Raw genomic sequence first — 21648 nt, 5'->3', positions numbered from 1 at the left:
GGCCTCCATCAAGCCCGTGTCCATATTGAGGACACTTCCACAGTCAAAACCACCCGATTTATAGAGGTAGTTACATGGTAGAGACCAGGGATACAGTTCCCTTTTGTGTCGATGTGCAATTTTGCCTGAATCATAAATCCAGGCAAATAATGCTGAGTGGCAATGAGAATGAAAGATGGGGAAGAAAGCTGTGCCTTCCAATATAATTGGCTCATTCCATTCTAATGGTCTAACATGAACCCTTGCACTCCCTTATAAATATAACATTAAAGAACATTATATTAAAATTGTTAATAAGTGCTCAAAATGACCCTGCTTCATGTCTCAAAATTAGTGTTTTAGCAGATTTTAATGTTATACAATTTACAAAGTGTTTTTTCAAAATTAGAAAGGTGATAGCTGGGAGACGTTACTACTCAGAACAAACAAAAAGCTAACACCTATTTATAAAATGTTTTAAATAGAATCATTCATTCAATAAACATGTGTGCCAGGAACCACTGCACCTGTGAACAAAACAGACAGCTCCCTCTGGAGATCATTCTCCGTGTGCTCGCTCTCCGTGCTTGCATGCTGAGGGCCATCCCGGGGCATCTGCTGAAGGAATCGCTCTGCCAGACACCCACACCTTTTGCTCTCCCCCGGCCTGGTGTCCAGACACCATCCTATCCTTTCTCGGTGGGCACATCCTAGCCGTTCTCCCTAGAACGGGTGTCCTCACTCCTCATGAGCATTTCTTCACCCCCCTCTCCTGTTTTATTTTTCTCCATGGTACTTACTACCATCTAAAAATGTGTATTACTTTTTAACTTGTCTGTCTGCCCCTGCAAAACATAACCTTAATGAGGAATGTCTATCTTCCTGTTTGCTGTTCTGACCCCCGTACCCAGAAACACCCAGCAGCATTACACACAGGTCCCTGGCATGCAGACCGTGGTCTCTGAGCGTTATTTCCCACAGCAAGACCAGGTATCATTAGAGGAATGGTTGTTTCCAGATTTGGGCAGAAATTGTATAAGATGAACCTGGAAGAGCTTGACATACCAGGTAGCAAAAAACAAACAAAAAACTATTTTACAAACTACCAAAGTCATGACAAAAGGACTCAGAATATAATACAAATTAGCTCACTCTAGCCCAAGAAGGAGCAATTTGAGACCCAGTAAGAAAATAACTGGAATAGAGTGAACATATCAAATATGTTTCAATCAGTGACTTCACAATAATGATTAAAATCAATAAACATACAAGTAAACAAACCAATTACAGTTCACAGTGGAAGATGCTAGGCGAACAAGAGAGACATGTATAAAGATTTTCCACAGGAACTATCCCTCAGGGTAACCAAATACCAGAAGAGTATTTTCTCTTCACAGAACTATTCCTGGTAGATTGAAAAGGGACCCCCAGTGAATTGATGAACCCACGCACTGACCTCCAGCAGCAGCTAACATCACAGAGAGAGACAAGCAGGCACTGATGTGCCTAGTATATATCACCTACGAAGCAGTCTTGCAAAAAATATTAAGCCTGACTCTGATCAAGCCTCAGATCTAACCATCAATTCACAGGAAATATAAGGGGCCGGGAACCAGGTTCTACAACAACATGGGGATGTAATAAATGCAGAATGTAACAGATTCTCTAAGGCAAATAAATAAATTTTTCAACAAAAAGTCACAGGTGGTGGTGGAGTGGGGGCAAAAGGGAACTTAAAATTAAAAAGACTTTAGCGACACCAACAATTGTAATTCACGGTCCTTACTTGAAACCTAGTTCAAATAAACTTTAATTCATAAGACAGCCTAGAAAATGTGAATACTAACTTGATACTTTTGATGATATTAAAGAATTGCATTATTTTTATACAAAATGTTATTAGTAGTTATAACGGGAGTACTTATATATTTTAGAGGAGTCTCTTTTAAAGTCGCATATTGAAACATTCACACATGGAATTCAAAATAATGGAGGGCAGAGGTTACTGGAGAAATGAGATTGCCCATGAAATGACAACTGTTAATCTGAGTCGTGAGCACAAGGGGGCTCGTTGCACACCTCCTTTTCATCTGTATGTTTGAAATTTGCCATATTAAAGTTCCCATGTTAAACTTAAAAGATAAAATTTTTTACGACTATTTTATTGGCATGCAATGGAAATTACAAAAGACAGTATTTAAAAGTTTGTTAAAGAAAAACAAATTGGAGATGAACACATTGAAGCCTCTGCCTGCCAGCTGTACTCCAAGGAGCAAGGAGGTGTTGGTTTGGGCTTTGGCAAGTCCTGTCCTTTCAAATTTTGTAAGGTGGAGGCCAGCGCAAAAAGTCTCCATATAAATGTTGTAGTATCTGAAACTTAGGTACCACTGAGAAGATAAACTTGGGAGAGGACAGAGGTTGCAGGGAGAAAACTGAGAGATGAGTTAAGCTAACTGTTGTGTAAACTCAGGACTTTTTTCTTTAATCCTTTTTCTAAGGATGTCTCAGAATTCAGGTAATAAGAGCTACAAAAACACAGAGATGAATAAGATACAAATAAAGGTTGAACTCAAACAAGAAAAAGAACATGATCATAAATCTCTCTCCACTCTTTTACTGCCAAGAAATGTTATCTTGCACAAAGGGAATTTCCTACTGAAGCAGTTCAACATTTAAAAGGTGTATGTTAGTGTTCTTAGGCAACAGTCTAGTGACATTTTTCAAATACTCTTGACTTGTCCCAAAATGTTAGTTATGTTTTTTTCATTCAGGTTTCTCCTGCAATCTAAATAGTCAGTTCTTTATCGCTGCCCACTTTGACAAATTAGTCTATGCAACACAATTTCCAAGTTATCTTTAGCAGCCAACACAGCCCATAAATCCAAATCACTGTGCTGGTTATTAGGATTTCATTTCATGCTCACATTCACAAACAGTTAAGCTTTCAACCTTTGCTGTTGGGCATTAAACTTGACATTAATCAAGAGATTAAGTACGATGAATTTAAACTCAAGGTTAATAGCATGCTCAGCCAATATTAGTTTTACGTATTGCCAAGGGAGAACAGAAAGAGGCAAAGACCTTTATGCCTGTTGTTCATGACACAGAAGAGACAGATCAATGAGTAAGGTAGGAAACTGCTTCATTTGTTCATTTAGGAAGGAGTCACACACACATGCACACACACTCACTTATCTAGGTCAAACTGGCATTTGAAACAACAGCCTGCACACATCCTAAGGTCTAGCAATCAGTCACTAGGCAATTTGATTATTTCAGGGCAACTATACTTGCAATGGCAATGGAAGTGCTTTATAAAACAGCACAAACCATTTAAGAAGTCTTGAAAGGTATAGTGGTTGCTAGTTGCTAGAATAATTGTGTAAACAGAAAAAAAAATGTCTGTGTCAAATATATCAGCATCATCTATCAATATAATATCAATAGGGATAAAAAAATCATTCTAAATTTCATAAAAGCTGAACGTAGTAAAAGGATCTGCAGAGGGCTAAGTTAATATAGCTGAACAATGACAGAGTAATTACTTCCCAGGCCTTGTCTCCATAACGGGAGTAGTTACATGGCTCACAAGAACAGATATAGAAAATGAACTGCCTGATGATCTGGAAATGCACAGCAGCCTAATTCATTCACTCCCACTGTTCAAAATGACTGAGCACCTAGTTTTCATGAGTTGTGTCCTCAGGAGAATTGCAAGGTGCTGTTTCTTTTGGCAGGGGGTAGGAGATCAAAACTGTATTTGAAAACTAGCAATGAAGGAAGATAGCTTCAAAGAGACTAGCAGAATGAGGGCAAAATTTCAAACACAGGTAGATTTGAGCATCGGACTGAATGCAAAGTCAATGGGGACAAATCACCTCGCTGAGCTGAGTTCAGTTCTCCGTTGACAGGAAGGAGCAACAGCAATGAGAAGTGAAGAAGCACTCACCAGCTTAACCCCTCAGGGCCACTCAAACTGACTTTTTCCTACTCAGGGCTGGGGGGCAGTTTAAATGACACTGTGTATTTGAGGTGTCTGGCCTATATTGGAGCTGATTAACGGTTCATTCTTCTCGTACTGTCTGCCACCCCAAAAGGGTGAGGACTGGGCTTTTACTGCCGCATCTGGCCCCTAATACAGCATTGCATAACAGGCATCTGTGGGGATAACGTGAGGGGAAACGGCTTTACTTCCTGGAATTCACCAGAAATGATCTGTAGACGACAAACTGGTGAGGGTAAAAGTAGAAGTTTATAATTCCACAATTCAGTGGCGGCTGGCACACTGAGACCCTGGGGGACAGAAAAATGAAGGAGGTGGCCATCTCCCAAGACTGGTCGGAATCTAAATGCTCCATTCAACCGGTGACTGACCAAATTTTATTTCACCTTCTTTTTTTATATCTGCCAAAGTTTATGAATTAAATGTAGATGTAAATAAGAACAGGTTTTTTCCACACGGATTAAGAAAAGAATAAAAGTCACTGGTACACCTGATGAACAAGTAAACACATCAAATGAAGGTGTCTCTCTCAGCCATTTTCACAATTGCAAGACAAACCTGGCATATGATACAAGTTGAATGAAAAAGTAAAGTTTCAAGAAATCAAGAGGAAAAAAGATGACAAAAAACAGCACCACAAAGCCACAGATATTGTCCAGGATTTTAAAAATACTAGAATAGAATTGGCTAAAGAAAACATCTCTAGCCCTCGCTGGCGTGGCTCAGTGGATTGAGCACTGGCCTGTGAGCCAAAGGGTTGCTGGTTCGATTCTCAGTCAGGGCACATGCCTGGGTCGCCAGTCCTGGGTGCATGAGAGACAACCACACATTGATGTTTCTCTCCCTCTCTTTCTCCCTGGCCTTCCCTTCTCTAAAAATAAATAAATAAACAAATAATCTTTTAAAAAAAGAAAACATCTCAATATAATTTATGTTAACAATTCAGCTGTTTCACACATCCGCTCACAATCTGAATCAAACAGAAGTGTCCTCACCAAGAAGAGAAGCCAAGGGAAAGAGCTGAATTTCTACATTACCAGAAGTCAAGGGATCTAAAATTAAATTAGATTGCTGAATAAAAACCATAAATTGATCCTAATTCTAAAATAAACTCAAGGTTCCACATACAATGGCAAGTGACACCCCACAACTATCCTAAAAACGTAACAACACCACAAAACAAAGTGCCCTGACTGCTGTGGCTCAGTGGATTACACGACCTCTTGCAAACCAAAAGGTTACGATGTTTTTCTCCTTCTCTTTGTCCCTCTCCTTAAAAATAAATAAAATCTTTCTTCTAAAAAGAAGAAAACATAGAGGTATCAGTTAGGTGTATTGAGTGTCATCTATCTGCCAGGCTCTACTCTAAGCATGTTCCCATATACAGTCAGGAATCCTCAAGGTAGGACCCCTTCAAAACAAACAAACAAAATTAAAACTATTATTTTATAAAGGAAGCAGCACCTAAGACACAAAGAGGGAAGGTAACTTTTCCAAAAATATATAGTTTAGAAAGCATCAGAAACACAAGCTAAAGTCAGGTGTGAGGCTGCCAAGTCAATACTTCCTATCAAAACGGCCATATTGGTGAAATTCTCCTCTAACTAACTCTTTCAGGGTACCTATTAAAATGCTATGATAAAGTGGAAATTTTTTAGAAGGACAGAGTTTCAACGTTATTTTCAAATTAACACTAAAAAAGAGTTCCTAGTTGTCTCCCCAGGGGAATTATCTTCACTCTCCTGGTTCAATTGCCTGCATCCACTCTTCCTCCTACGTTATTCTCCTAAGATAATGAATGCATAGCATGGTGCCAAGAAAATGAGTTCTCAGTAATTGTTGACAATCAATGAATATAATAGCTGTGCAATAAGTGCTCACCGAACTGAATTCAAATGAACAAAAAGAAAATCCCAATCATCTGCATAAATAGAGATTGGAATAAGCTAATGAAGAACCGTTCCACACCTCAGGAAGAGAAAAAATAGTTAGAAGTTCTGAAAGAAAACACCCAGGCTCCAATATTAAGTATATATGATCCATCATGTCTTTATACAGCCGGTCTGTCCCACATCCTGTCAGTTCACCTTCCCCAGAATCTCACTTTTCTCTCATCTCAGCTAGGCCTTCCTTCAAACGAGTGGGAGTAGGGCAGCTGCTCCAGAGGAAGGGAAGGACGTCACAGTCACAGCCACGTGCCAGCTGGACCGTTCTCCCAGGCCTTCCCAGGTGGAGAAGGGCTGGAGTGGGAATGTACAACCCTCTACCTTCACCTTGGCGGCCTGCCCCAATGTGCTAACTCTCAGGAAGCCATGAAATCAGCTCAGCTTGTCAATCAGGGAGCACAGTTGGACTCTGGCTAAATTCTATCCAAGGGAAGGGGAGAAAACTTTTGAAAATTAAACGGAATGAAGAGCCTTTTCCTCAGGGTAGGCCAGGTGCTTCCGATGACTGCTCACTGGAGAGGGGTTCACCCAGGGCCCCAGGCCTTCCTCCTCTGGAGAAGGAAATGGGAAGATGGGCCACTGGCAACCTAAGTCAGACACACACCATGAGAAATGTCACAGAATCAATTTGCCAGCAGCCTGCTAATGAGGAGCATCACACACCCAGTCCTCTGTGCTTTTAATTTCCAAGAGGCATTTTAACTGTCTTAGCTGAGACAGTTCCCACGATCCCCTGGGGAGGCCATGGGGCACCTGTCCAAAAAAAACAAAAAGTCAGAATTGGTCTTACAGAGCCAAGAGAAGTAAAGGTGCAGGAGAAGGACAACCCATAGAATCCAAGGCCATATGCCTGAAGTATACTGGTTTGGCCTCTATCCCCCAAAAGCTGTCCCTGTCACCGTTATGCCACAGAGAAGAGGCCCTTGAGTCCTACAAGAAAAACTACGGAAAAAGCATTTCATTCAGCCTCATAATGGAGCCATTCTCTTCCTGCATGGCAGCCCAGGGAGGTGTTAGCAGTATTTGTCAAAGGGCAACTGCATACAAACTGGGGGAGAGAATGAAAGAGAAATGGCAGCCCAGAGCCTGCCAAGTGCACATCCTCTGAAATCAGCCACCACCCATTTCCACAAAGGGTGGAGAGGGAAGCCAGAGTTTGTCCTGCTCAGCCCTTCCCCTTACCTTGCCTGGGATAAAGTCTTAACCATCTGCTCAACCTTCCTAAAGATGACATAAGTTCATTAAAGCTTGTGGTCTATAATATGCTCTGCAACCTCTTAATAAAAACACACAAATTAAAAAAGGCTGCCATTTTAATTCAAGTGTACAAAAAATGAAACTCAAAAGAAAAAAAAAAGGTGCTCTGATTGGGTAGCTCAATTGGTTGGAGCATCACCCCCTTACACAGAAAGGTTGAGGGTTTAATCTCCGCTCAGGGTGCATGTGGGAGGCAACTGATCTGAGGCTTCTGATGGATGTTTCTCTCTCACACTGACATTTCTATCTCTCTCCCCCCCTTCCCTCCCCCCTCCTCTAAAAATCAATAAACATATTCTCAGGTGAGGATTTAAAAAATTGTTTTAAATAAAAAAGAGAAAAAAAGGCAAAAGTAATTAGTATATTCTGTAAGTAAATAGCTACTCAACCAATAAGCACATGAAAAGATGCTCAAGCATCAGTAATTATTAAGGAAATGCAAACCACAATGAGAGTCCCTCACCCCCATTAAGATGGCTACTCTCAAACAAACAAAAAACCCAGAAAATAACAAGTGTTGACAAGGATGTGGAGAAACTGGAACCCTTATGTACTGTTGGTGGGAATGTAAAATGGTGCAACCACTTTAGAAAACAATCAGGAGGTTCCTCAGGAAAAAAAAATCGATTACCATGTGATCCAGCCATTCCACTTGTAGATAAATACTCAAAAACAAACAAACCCTGAAAGCGGGATCTCAAGGAACTATACACATACCCATTATTCACAATAGCTAAAATGTGGGAGCAACCCAGTGTCCATCAACAGATGACTGGGTAAGTAAAATGCAGTATGTAATACAACAAAATATTGTTTGACCTTAAAAAAGAAGGAAATTCTAATATAGCTACAACATGGATAAACCTTGAGAATGTTCCGCTAAGTAAAATAAGCTAATCACTAAAAGAAAAGTACTGTACGATTCCACTTATAGGAGTACTTGAAGTAGTCAAAGTCACAGAGAGCAAAATGGTAGCTGCCCAGGGCTGGGAGAAGAAGGGGACAGAATGTTACTGTTTAATGGGCAGTTTCACACGGACAGAATGGAGGGTTCTGAAGATGGATGGAGGGTGGTGATGGGTGCACAGCAATGTGAGTGCATTCAACGTACACTCAACGGTTTAGAATTGGTTTTAGAAAAAAATTAGTTAGCTATGCCTGTCTTCTGTCAAATTAAAAAAAAATGTCCCTCTATGTGGCAGGCAGAGGAGAGTAATAAAGAAGGAAATCACAGGTCTACTATGTAAAAACAATACATGTTTTCAAGCTCTTTGAATTCTAGGCTTGTCTGCAAAACCTACTTAACCACACACATCCACCCCTCTGAAGCCACTCACCTCACTGAGGTAAATAAAAAAAGAGCAGGTGGACCCATCCACTCCGTAGTCTGCGTAGCAGGGATCTGAGCGCCACATATCTTTCATCCACTGAAACAACAAGAGCCAGGTAAGAACATCTCTGAACAGCCTGTTCTTGGTGACCCTGCCCATCTCCTATCAGAGGGAGAGGACATGTGCACGGCTCAAGCGGAGGCCTCAGCTCAGTCACTTAGCTGTGGTCAGGATGACAGACTCAGCTCCTGCATGATCCACAGACACACACGGACTTGGGCTGGGCCTTGAGACGCGCTCAAGGTAGGGAGGTCATGGGCACATCAGACAGCGAAGCCCAGGAGAGGCAATAGCTAGGAGAGTTTTACCATGAGCAAGTGCCTCATGGGATGCTTGCATCAAAATCCCCTCCCCAGAAAGCTGGTTTCACCAGCAGGAGCACAGTGCTAGGAAGGCAGTGCATGAATGAGCGCAGGTGACCTCTCAGAGACGGTAGAAGTGTTCCCGGGGCTGGGTCTCACCACCCTAACCGTACTACTGAGCAGGGGAGTGGTCTCCCCAACAACAGGCCATGTAAATAAGATATTTTTAAAAAATATTAAGACTGGAAAAGTGGCCAAGTGTCTCTGGGTATTCAATAGCAACTGCAAATATGACATTTAAATGACAATCTGGAGACCTCAGAGCTGGGCCTAGGGACTGAGAGAGAGAAGCTGGACACTAAATAATGGCAGCCCCTTGTCACTCACCCTTGAAAGATCACCTGCTGGAGGCTGGGAAAGCAAGGGAAAGGCAGCCTCAAAGACACAGCAGGCGCCTGAAATGGTCCAGGCTCTTTCAGTCTGACCAGTCGGAGCCACTGTACACTGACCTCACAGAGTTGGCAGCGGCAGGGAAGGGTTGTCATGACCACAGCCCCAAACAGGCAGGACTGAAACAGCCCTTAAATAACTCCCTTAAAGGGCTCACTCACCCTTTAAGAAAGGGCAAGTTAGTGCCAAATGAGGATGATAGAAACGAATACTCAATACTTCGGCCTTACCTTGATTTTCCCCTCACAGTGGGGGAAGCCATCCATAGGAGGCAATACACATTTTTCTTGAGCTCCATTAATGATATCTGTAAAAGATGAAAAAGAACAAAGAATACATAAAGTTCATGAAACAAAGCCTAGCATCTTTGCAAGCAAGGGGCAGGAAGAGGAACGGAAAACAGAGTCACAGTGGTAGCCATGCACTGACCCGTGCAACCCCTCAGCTAGCAGCAGGTCTGACTGATGTGCAGTGAGGACAGCCCACCTGCAGGATGTGTGTGGCCCAGTTTGAATGGGTGCACTACACCAACCAGAGCAGTTGCTTGGAAATCTGCAACTGGGAAACTGAGAAACCAAAGAAGTAGGGAGCAGGAAACAGAGCCACAGGATTAGGAGGGCCCGCAGGCTGGTGGGGAGGATGCCAGGCCATGGCGACAGGCTGAGCTCAGGAGCAGCTTCATGAGGACATGCGCTAGGGCTGAGGCAGCCACCAGGAGGCAGCCACGCAGGGGCGAACAGAGTTAGCGGGCGGAGAGCACAAAGCCATTAGGTACATCTGTGAGCAGAGCCTCTCAGGGACTCAGCTCTTAAATTTCCTTGAAGATCTCCTTGCTGCTTCAATCATTTCCTCACTGTAAGCTCCCTTTCAACTAGCTCAAATGGGCTCCTATTCCTTGTAACTACAGAATCAAAACAAAAAGAATGCCTTTAAGAAGCTTATGGTTTAGGGGTGAACAGCAGATGAATAATTAAATAACCGAACAGTAGTATGATTGACATCATGTTCAGGAGGGGCAAGGGAAGGATGCCCACCCCACTCTGAGAATTAAAGAAGACCTCCCTCTTGAGTCCAGCTATGCCTTAGCTGAGATGTGAAGGGGGAGTAGAAGTGAGCCAGGTAGAGGGACAAGGTAGAGATGGTGTTCAGGAACTAAGGTGGTAGGTTGCTGCCAATGCAGGGACCTGCTCTGACTGCAACGACACTGGGAGGTGCTGAGAGGTTAGACAGGAAAAGCAGCCGCGCCCCAAATCAGAAAGACCTCCAGCACCAAGAGAGAGAGACTCTGGTCCTTATGCCAAGGGCGTGGCAGAGCTCTGAAAGGTTTTAAGGAGGGAAGGTTACAATCAGAGTTTTGTTTAGGAATGATCATTTGAGCTGTATGTTAGGATGACCCTAAACATACTATATTTTCTGGACCTACTATTTTCCAGACCTGCTTGGAAAATGTCACCATTACTAACTGCTGACTATTTTCTATCTTTACAAAGTATCAATGAGAAATTGGATCCCAGGCCACAATATCAATTGACAGTGGTATGTAAGTGATGTCGGCGGCTGCTGGGGCTAGAAGAGAGGTTAGTGCTAAAGAGGGGGGGGAGGGGAGGGCTAGTTGTATCTTTCCTTGAAAATCAGTTCTTCTGATAGTCTGAAACAGAAATTTTGACCTCTTGATTCAGTGTTTTCTACTTCCTAAGGATAACTACGGCGAAAACCTAGTATCTTCCTTATCACAGATTGGGGGCAGTGCCATTTAATAGTTAACATGAAACGTATTTATCTTGTCAAAGTCTGTTTCCCCATCTATAGAATGGGAATAACTACACCTCTATTTCACCCAGCTGTTATTTAATAGGTTAATGTTTGTAAAGTCTAGCACTCCTAACAACTAATAACACTGAACAGAGCAGATGCTTAAAGCTGGCATTTGTTATGTAATTCGGCACAACTTTCAGTCACTATATCCAAGAAAGCAGTACTTCAAATGTACTGCTGCTTCTGAAAACACATACTCTCTCTCACTTACTTGTAAGGGAACAGCCAGCTTCACAATCCACTTATCAAATGGACTGCCTCACCAATGAATACTGATGCTTTTCAATGACTTTGGCTCCTATCACTATTTTTAATTCCATTTTGCTTGGCAACATTTTACCAAGCAAATCAGCAGCAGCAGAGGTTGTAAGAAATTAGACTGAGTCCAAAACAGCTGGGAATTGGGGCAATCAAACATTTAAGGGGAGAAATGTTTGGGTGAAATGCCTCCCTTTCTTCGTGTAGTATTCCAGTTCCAGATGTTCAGAGCCAGAAGTCATCAAAACTAGAAGCTACTGAGTTGCAGGTGTAATGTGTGGGGTGAAGAGAAATTACTGGGTGGCTAAACTAACAGGACCATGAAGGTCCTGCAAGCAAAGCCTGCCTGCTGACAATGTGCATCCTCTTCACTAGGAGTTTTAGGAATAAAAACGTCACATCAAGAGTCAGCAAACACTGACCATAAAGGACCAGATGGTAAATGTGTGAAGCTTGGCAGGCCGCATGGTCTCTGTCACGACCACCTACTCAGGTTTGTACCAGCAACGCAGCCACAGGCAACAGGGGGAAGAACGGACATGGCTGTGTTCCAGTAAAACTTTATTTACAAAAACAGGCACAGACCACCTATGTCTGCTATGCTAAGCGAGTTCCAAAATGAGGAGCCTCGTTTCTGCTAAGACCTATTGAAATGACTTTTTCAAGGTTACCTGTAGGATCCTCTGCCAGGAATGCCCTTCCTTTCACCCCTTCTGCCTTCCGCTCTTTCTCCACTCAGTAAAGCCTCTTGTGAGACCCAGCTTAAGCCCCACCTGTGGAAGAAACAGTCCCAGTCTTTCCTCCCCACACTCAGTCAGCTTTCAGTGCCACCCTGGCAGTGAACAATTGTGAGCTCTTTTTTTTAACCCCTTTGTCCATCTTGCCTCCTAAGCCTTGAGGACTTTAAGGAAGGCGATGACGTTCTGCCCTGTCACCAGGTACTCGGTAAGTACTGTCCGACTGAGTAACACACCCGTGTTCCACGGGCACTCTGGGTCCGCCTCTTTGCTCAGGGAGAGCCAGACTGAGCTGAGACCCCTGCCAGGCTAGGTTTTTTACTGCTCCTCCAACTGGCCATTTATCAACTAATCCAACAGGGTCTTCTCTGCAATTCCACTTTCTTATGATGAGTCTTCTATTTAGTTACACAGTGATGGGGATGAGTACACAATGAATTCCAAGAGCTCAGTTTAGTGGCTTGAGGCTCTGTCTGGGGTAGCAGAGATCTGTGAAAGGGAGAAGCAGGCACTTCCAGCTGCCTCCCCAGCGTGGGCCAGGGCTGCTCCGAACCCCAGCACCAGTGACAGGGAAAGACCCCCATCACCTCACAGCTCCTCTCAGAGGACAGCTCCCCATTTTGTTTTCATCACAATGAGAAAGATTCAAAACATAACGTTTTTGTTAGTTGGTATTCACAGGACACGTTCCTACCTGTGGAAGAGCCTCCAATTTAAGTTTGGTTGAAAACCAAAAATTCAGGTTAATGTTACTGCTCTTCAGGGGAGATTTATCTTATTGTACACAAGTCCCCTTCAAAAGGAGGAGACAGGATTCTGCCAAGATTCGTTGGTGAAATCTTTTCCCTGCTAGTCATCCCATGCTCTCCAGCACCCCATTTTTTTAAATGGTGAAAGGGCAAGGGAAAAAAGACGTTAATGTAAGCAATGAAGCTCGGTTCTTAATATTGCTTAGGATCCAGTTTCATCCCTTAGCCTCACACACCAGCTCTCGTTGCATGTTTCACAGAAGACCTCACTTCTGCACTGATTCTGTGGGATTGTCAACCAGGCATTACAGTAGAGGCAGACAACACAGGTGTGAAAATGTTGTTGTTTTATCAGTCACCAGGACTCACATAATGTAGGAGGGGCTAAACACCGGGTTTAATCTAAGAGGACACTTTTCTTGTTACCAAAAATGATTGTTTCTGTATGGACATGGATGGTAGGAGCAGAAGCAGCCACAGATGCCACAGACACGCCCAGGGTGGGCTGCTCCTGTGAAGTGTGGAGCCAGGCTCTCCCCGGCAGTCCTAATGTACGAACACAGATTCAATGCATGTATTTGGAAGCCACAGAGACAGAGATAGGAAACCACACACACATTTTTTTTTACTCGTGCTTTCCTCTGCCTCCGAGGAAGGAAGGAAAGTGGGGAGACAGGAGGGCAGGGAGGACAGAAGTGGCGATGGCTCAGGGAGACAGTGAGAACCGTAAGACGGCGACACAGGAAATGCAGGTGAATGAGAACTACCTCCCTCGATACAGCAGCTGCCTATCTAAAGTGCTGTCGCGTACATGCCCACATGGTGCATTACCCATATCCTCCTGAGAAGGGAAGACAGTTGGCTATCTAAGAGTCTGAAAAAGAGAAACTTTAAAATCCTCGGTGTCTGCCTCCAAACTCAACCTGTAGTCACTTGGAACATCTCCAAAAGCCTACTGTTTGCCATGTGCTGAAATGTCAAAGCTGCATCCTTGAAAGGCATGCTCTGTCCTCAAGGAGCTCACCACAGCGTGGGATGTGGGGGAGGTGGGACCACACTCAGCAGAGCTAGGCACCTGGCAGCAGAGCCCTGCTCCTGGGAGGGGAGACAACACCCTCAGTGCCAGGGCCCAGTGCCCAGCACAGCGCCTGGCCCTCTGGCAACTCCACAGTATATCTTTTAAACAAATGAATGAACAAATATAACAAAGGAATGAAGAATCTAAGTTCTATAAACGTGAAGAGGGGAGAAAACATTGCAGAGGAAAGGAGTGGGAGATCCTCATTCAGAATCACTGAACCAGGAATTCCAAATTCTGGACCACACACTAAACACAACAGGAAGGAACTTGGGTTCGACATAAAGGAATGAGGGGAGGGATGGGAGTAGGGCAGTGAAATAGAAATCATTTCTGATGCAAAGGGAGGGGAAGTGGTTTATCTCCCGTGTATTACTGGCATTCACACCTTGTTGGTATTTACAAAGAGAAGCTTATGGTTTTGCTAGATATGATCTTAATGATTAATATGTGTCTAAACTTTTGGCATCTCTAAGCCACACTGGAAGAAAATTGGTCTTGGGCCACACATTAAATACATTGTGACATGTAATTACAAAAAAAATCTCATAATGTTTTAAGTAAATTTATGATTTTGTGTCAGACCACATTCATAGTCATGCTGGGCCACATGTGGCCTGCAGGCCGTGGGTTAGAAATCTCAGTATGTATTCGCAAAACAAATACAAGAATACAAGATCCACTGGATACCACACAAGGATGCTGTATCTTTTAGCTTTTATGTTTTTTAACACATCATCAACTATTAATATGCAACAACATAAAACACCCACCTACTACAAACACACTTAAAGTTCATGATAACCACACCTCACTGCTGAACTAAAGAGACCAGAAGCATGTTTACAGAAAGAGGCCCAAACCAACCGGGCCAGCGGTCCGGTGTCGCCTGCGAGCCCCGCTCTGCGCAGAGAAGCAGCAGGTGTCTGTAAGCGGGCTCCACACGGGAGGTGGCTACTTCAAAGTTCCCTCTGCCAAGACAGCCTCCTTGTCAGGCTCATTTTTCCGTACATTAATTACAGCGAAGATAACAAGTATTTGAAATGGCACGCACTTCTTTTTAAGAACTTGTAGAATGTGGTAGTGTTCATTTTTTATTTAGAACTGGCCACACATCTGAGAGGTTAAGGGTGTCTGCTTCTTTTACCATTGTTATTTTAAATGGGGGTCGAGGAAGGGAGGGAGAAAAAGTAGATTTAAAAAACCCTCAGAAATTCTACCCCCCCAAAAAAAAACACCCCAAAACAATCATCTGTCTGCCCCAGGTAGTTTTAGGAAATTCAGCTCAGTTTCCTCATCCAGTTCCTCTGCCAACAACTAAGATAACCATCTTCATGAATGAGGGCTCAATTCAGCCCAAACATACCCTACACATATCTCCTCTCAAAAGATAAAGGGCCCCCAGTGATTCTGTTCTGTGTGTTGGATAAGGCAGTGTTTCCCTCGCAACATCTGAGGGGAACATGCGGCCTCTGTTATCAGATGGTCCCCTAGGGCACCCACAGGAGCACGCCACGGTGCCAGGCTGTCGGCGCCAGCCAGGAACCGACTCAGCCGCTGTGCTCGGCCTGCAGACCAAGCTCCTGCCAGAACCTCCATCACTAGCCCTGCACCAGGAGTTAAGAGCAATAAATCGGACAGAAATCAGCCACACTGAAACATAATCTTCCATTAAAAATGACCTCACCAGTCATTCTCAGCTTGGCCAATATTCACTTAGGGCCGCTTTACATTGGCATTAGGAGAAAAGTGATTTAATTTCTATAACTGAGTCAAGTACACATAACCCAGTGCCAGGGCCCATCAAAGGCCTATGCAGGGAGCCACATCCTGCAATGGGTGAGACCCACTCACATACCCTCAAGGAGGCATACCAGGCACCTTGAAAAGAGTTGCTTATTTCATTGTTTTTGTTTTCTTTTTAACCTAAGAAGCTGGGAATGCAATCTTTGTACCAAAAAGTTTTAGAGCTGCAAGGGACTGTTCACTTTTCCTGATTCATACAATCAAGGCTTAGAGAGATGAAATGCCTTGCTCATTCACTGATTAAACACAATTCATTAAGCACCTCCCATGTATAAAGCATTCTACACATTACAACCAGACCTCTGTCTTCTGAGTCAAGATTACTTCCACTACACAGTGTCTAGATATTAACACTGCCATCACCACCACCTTCATGTGCTGCACTAGAAGCCTGACAGGTCAATACTGAAGAATAAAATAACAAGTTCTCACTTCTCTCTAAATAAGCACCTCCAAGGGCCTCACACATGTGCGAAAAACCTGGAGCCGCACTACTGCCCATGCACGAACACGATGGGCATGAAGGAAGTCAACAAGAAAGTCATATTCAGTATACACAGTTTCACAAGTATGCACAACTTTTTGAGAATGGAACTAACATATAAAAAGAATGAAGTGTGGGGACTGACACAAACAAAACACACTGCCAAGGATAATCAATGTCATAAAATTTCAAATCACAGTAACAGTCAAATAACCCTGGATTATTTACGCTGGCCTTTGTCATACCCTCTGTCACTAATTTATCATTTTGCAGGATCCTGCAAAAAATAATAATGAGAGACGGTATTACAAAGGATAGCATAAATGATCTAATATTAAGATACCAGCATTAATAAGGTTTTTCCTTTTGTTGTAGGACAGCATTAAAAAGGAGGGCCCAGGATTAAGATTCTCAGTAGAAGGGGGTGGGGCTTACAAGAATGTTGTATACACACAGACCAGCCCTCCATTCTGAGGAACTCCAGGCACTGCTGTAATAAAAGCATGTGAGAGTCCCGGGAATGCTCAGGCAGAAAAGGCAGGCAGACACATGTATGTGTAGCAGGCAGAAAAGGGTTGGGGTTAAATACCTACTACTGACATGAACAAATTTAAAAAGCTCACCATTCTTGGTCATCAGGGAAATGTGAATCAAGACAATAATGAGTTAAAACTTCACCCACTGAAAGGGCTATAATAAAAAATTCAGGTAATAACAAGCATTGTCAATGATGTGGAAAAATCAGAACCTTCAAGCACTGCTGGTAGAAATATTAAATGGTGCAGCTATTCTGTAAAAGAAGCTAGTATTTCTTTTAAAAGTTACAGAGTTATCTACCATTTGACCCAGCAATTCTGATCCCAGGTATATACTCAAGAAAATGTAAAACTATGCCAGCATGCAAGTTCACAGTAGCATTATTCATAAGGGCTGGAAGTTGAACAATGGAAATAAACCCAAAGTTCACAAATTGATAAATGAATAGACAAAATGTGGTCTACCCATACAGTGGAATATTATTCATCCATTAAAAAGGAATAAGGTAGTGGTTTGTGCTACAGCATGGATCAACCTTGAAAAAATAATTTAAGTTAAAGAAGGCACTAACTAAAGACCACATATTACATGAAATGTCTAGGATAGGCATCTAGAAAGACAGAAAATAGCTAGTGGTTGTTTAGGACTAGGGAAAAGGGAGATTGGAAGGATGGTCATGATAGTTAATAGGCATTGAATTTCTTTTTAAGGCAATGAAAATGTTCTAAAATTGATTGTGGTATTGGTCGCACAACTGTATGAAACTACATAAAGCTACTGAACTATATTATATGCAAATTATATCTCAATAAAGACGTTAAAAAAAAACCCCAAACCTGTCACTGATTCATTCAACAAATACTGCTGTACCCAAAAGAGCATCTGCAAATAGTGTGTAGATAAAAGAGGTGAAGGGGATTAAGAGGTACAAACTTCCAGTTAGAAAATAAAAAAGTCATGGGGATGCAATATATAGCATAGGGAATACAGTCAATAACATTGTAGTAACTTCCCATGGGGACAGATGGTAACTAGACCAACTGTGCATGCCAGAACATATATCATCACTATGATGTACACCTAAAACTAATAGGGTATCCAGGTATGAATAACAGGCATAGCAGTCATTAAACTGGGAGAATGCTAACTTTACACACTGATTTTTAAAAAAGGGTTCACCAGTGCCATATTTTCAGAAAACATGTATACATATATATTTCTGCGTATGATATTTAAAAAAAATAACACACAGTACTAACAAGATTCTGATGTATCCTCGGTTGTCAACTTAGAGTTAAGAAAATATACTGAGAAGTAGGTGGCAGGTGTAATCCACCTACAAAACTCCATCACCTTCTCAAGTTAGGGGCCTAAGGCAATGTTGACACCTGTTCTTCTCCAGTGAGCAAGGCAGGACACAGCCTCTCCCACTCCCCGTCCTCACTCCTGTGCAGTCGGTCTCCTAAGAGAGGGAAAGACACGCTGTGCGGCCCTCTCCCTGCAACAGCGATGCACCCGGAACATGGAGCACACTCATCTTCCTTCTCCCCTCGAACAAGGAGTGCTTCGGTTTTTCCGCTAAAGCACAGCTGAGTTAAGCACAACTCACACATTTATGACTGTCCTTATCAAACTTCCAGGGGTGCTTTGAATTTTGTTATGAAAAACTAGAGAAATATATACAGTGTGTATGTGTGCGTGTTTGCAGTTCTTTCTTGAAACTGAAAAAGAAAATAAAGAAATACAGAATTAACAACTGTAGAAGGCAGACTATATCCCTAAGCTATTTTCATTGTACAAACTGCCAAAAATAGGCGTTACCATAGAGTGTTCTTTTCTGAATCACTTGTTACAGGCTTTATGCAGCTGCTGGTAAAAGACAGGGGTTCTAACTGGCCGCCCAGATGCCGCTGGGCACAGAGGAAGTGCTTTGATTATTCTTTTAATGGAGATCAAGACAAAAATTTTTTCACTCTCTCATATGGACTGTGTTTTTCATTTTGTTTTGTTTGCTTGATTTTAGCTTCCCTTCTCTCTTTTTAGCATGAAAAAATAAATTGTAAGTTAGCTCAGAATTAAGATGACACCTTGATAATAAGCTTTTGGTACTTGAAGGAGAAATTGAGAAAGAACGAAAAATGAAGCTGGAAAGATAGAATGGCGAGAACACCCAAAAGTAGACCAAGCCCTTGCGCACATTTGAAGAAAGGCTGAGAGATACTTAATTTTTAGGTCTCATTTGATTTATCCAGAGTTGCATCAAATCTATAAGCCCACTGGCATAAAACATATACAGTATGCCTGCTAGATATATCCTTGGCTAGGAATGTCTCTCAAAACCCAGGTTGTACTGTAACTTAATTCCTCTTACCTCTCCTACCTTAGCAGGTTTTCTTTCCTGTGAAAAGGAAACTTCCCTGGTACTAATTAAGACCATGTAAATTTTGACCCTGGCATGAAGCTTGTGAAGTTGAGAGAATAATGTGCATATTCTTAAATGTTATGTGTTACCCTGGGATGCTACTCATCTGCTAAATAGAAAAGGCTAGTACATGTATGAATGCAAGTTCTTTATAGTATGAAACGCAAAGGTTTTCAAATGCCTGGATATTTATTTCAGGAAGGGGTCTGTGCCAGACTGGGCTGTGCTTTTTGAGACAGTTCCTGGAGGGCACTAACCCTCTGCTGGTTGTTACTACCTGAAGGTCTTCACCAGATACTGTTCCGCTGTGCTGGTACCCAGAACACACTACACACACTCACGCCTCTCCAGCCAGGGCAGAGGGAGAACTGTCATTACAAACTCACTCTCCTTGTCAACCCAGAAATGGCTACTGTATCGAAAGCAAAAAGAGATGGCATACACACTAAAGGCAGGAAAAAGTCAGAGCTCTGGAAAGAAATAACCCCGATTGTTGACCAGAGCAGAAGGCTCAACTGCACTACTTGTGCAAGAACTAGACAATTAAATGCTGGTGGGAGGGAGGGTGCAGGGCAGAGGGGGATAAAGGGGAGAAATAAATGGGACAACTGTAACAGCATAATCAATAACATATACTTACAAAATAAAAAACATTAAAAATAAATTAAAATTTAAAAAAGAAGTGGATGATTAATTTAACATGTAATTCTTTACAAATCAAAGCTGAGAAATTATATACTCACAATGGTAGAGAATCTTCTACTAGAATGATCTTCCCACAGATAATACAATAAGACAATGAAGAGTAAGGAAAAGGGCCCCACACTAGAAGAGATTCGGTCCTTACAAAAAAAGAAACTGTACTGGACAAGAACCACAGTTACCAAGCTGGGTTACTGCTAGGAACCTCCCTACTGGGTGGTGGGAAGTAAGTAGAAGGTAAGCAAAATGCTACAATTTTAGAATTAAGTTTGGACCCATCAGGGTGGCTAGAAATGGAGGTAGGGTATCTCCAGAAAGTGGGAACCAAAGAAGGGAACCTCCAAATCCACATAAAACTGTCTTAAAATCCTTGAGTGACCCCATAAATAAGGATTCGTAGGGGAGACTCCAATGAAACCTGAAACGGTATTCAGAGGTCCAGCTACTAGTTCACTGTTGGGGAGTCAAAGTTTGAATCTTGACAAGTCAAATGGGTTTGGTCAACATTTCAACTTTCCAGTGAAATCCCAGAAAGGCCCTGCATCAGGCCCAGGACTTACGACTTCCTAAGACTGGGGTGAAAACTCAAACAGATGTGCCCAACAAACCATAAAATCAAGTCTTCATAGCTGAAAGTGTTAAGTCAGTAATTTAACTGCCTGTTGGAACAAAAATCAACACTCTTCAGAGGAAAACAATGGAATACAGACACTTTACAATTTAGCATTACAATGTCCAACATATAATAAAGAATTACTAGAAATGTGGAGAAGCAGGAAGGACCAAAACCAAGAAAATGAGTAAACAAAAATATAATGCAGGATTATATAAACGTTGAAATTCACAAAGATTTTAAAGCAGCTACTATAAATATAATTAAAGAAAAGGAAAGGATAATTTAACAGAAGAAAAAAAGAAATTCCAGAACCAAAAAGTTTTTCATCTAAAATGAAAACTCTGTGCACTAGAACTGACAACAGTTTGGAGATGTCAGAAAAAAAAAGTGAACTTGAAGAAAATGGAAATGATCCGATCAGGAAAATAGGCAATAATAATAAAGACGGGGAGAAACAAAATGAGCAGAGCCTCCGTGACCTGTGGGATGTCATCCTGTGGACCAAACCGTAAATGAAGTGGCACCCAGGGGTTAAAAAAAGATAAAATGGAGGAGAAAAGTACTTGAAGAAATAACGTCCAAAAACTTTCCAAATTAGGTGAAGAACATCAACTTTAGAATCAATATCTCAGTGAATCAGAAGCCAGAAAAATACAAAGATAATTGCACCATCATAATCAAACTCCTGAAAGCCAAACATAAAGACAAAATGCTGAAAGCAGCCAATCATGAGATAAATTCCAAAAAAGGGTGCAAAGAAATATCACCGGACTTCTCATCAAAAAGATTGAAACCTAGAAAACAAATGAACAGTCTTTGTTTAGTGGTGAAAGAAAACTATGGTCAACCCAGAATTCTCTCCCAGGTTCTATATCTTTGTGCTTAAAAAATTCCTGTCAAAAAGAAGCCATTTTCAGATAAATGAATGAAGAGCGAGTTCACTACTAGCAGGCCTGCATGGCAAGAAATAAACAACCAAAAAAAAAGTTCCTTTGCAATGAAAGGAAAATGACATCAGGTAGAAACTGGAATTAGAGAAAGGAATGAAAAGCATTGGAAATGTTAGTATGTAGGTAAATATAAAAGATCATTTTTCTCTTCTTTAATGTCTTTATC

General features: G+C 42.1%; 1 protein-coding gene across 5 annotated transcripts in view; it reads right to left on the bottom strand.

Annotated features, from left to right (window-relative positions):
• MGAT5 (alpha-1,6-mannosylglycoprotein 6-beta-N-acetylglucosaminyltransferase) overlaps positions 1 to 21648 on the bottom strand; it is a 337231-nt gene that overhangs the window by 140765 nt on the left and 174818 nt on the right. For all 5 annotated transcript variants that reach the window (XM_036023647.1, XM_036023648.1, XM_036023649.1 and 2 more), the window contains 2 exons: positions 9559 to 9635; positions 8523 to 8612 (listed from right to left, as the gene is read on the bottom strand). In XM_036023647.1, the coding sequence (XP_035879540.1) occupies positions 8523 to 8612; positions 9559 to 9635 (167 nt within the window). The remainder of the gene's footprint in view (positions 1 to 8522; positions 8613 to 9558; positions 9636 to 21648) is intronic.

Source organism: Phyllostomus discolor, chromosome 4 (genome assembly GCF_004126475.2).
Source record: "Phyllostomus discolor isolate MPI-MPIP mPhyDis1 chromosome 4, mPhyDis1.pri.v3, whole genome shotgun sequence".
NCBI classification, from domain to species: Eukaryota; Metazoa; Chordata; class Mammalia; order Chiroptera; family Phyllostomidae; genus Phyllostomus; species Phyllostomus discolor.
This window is presented reverse-complemented; position numbering and strand designations above follow the sequence as displayed.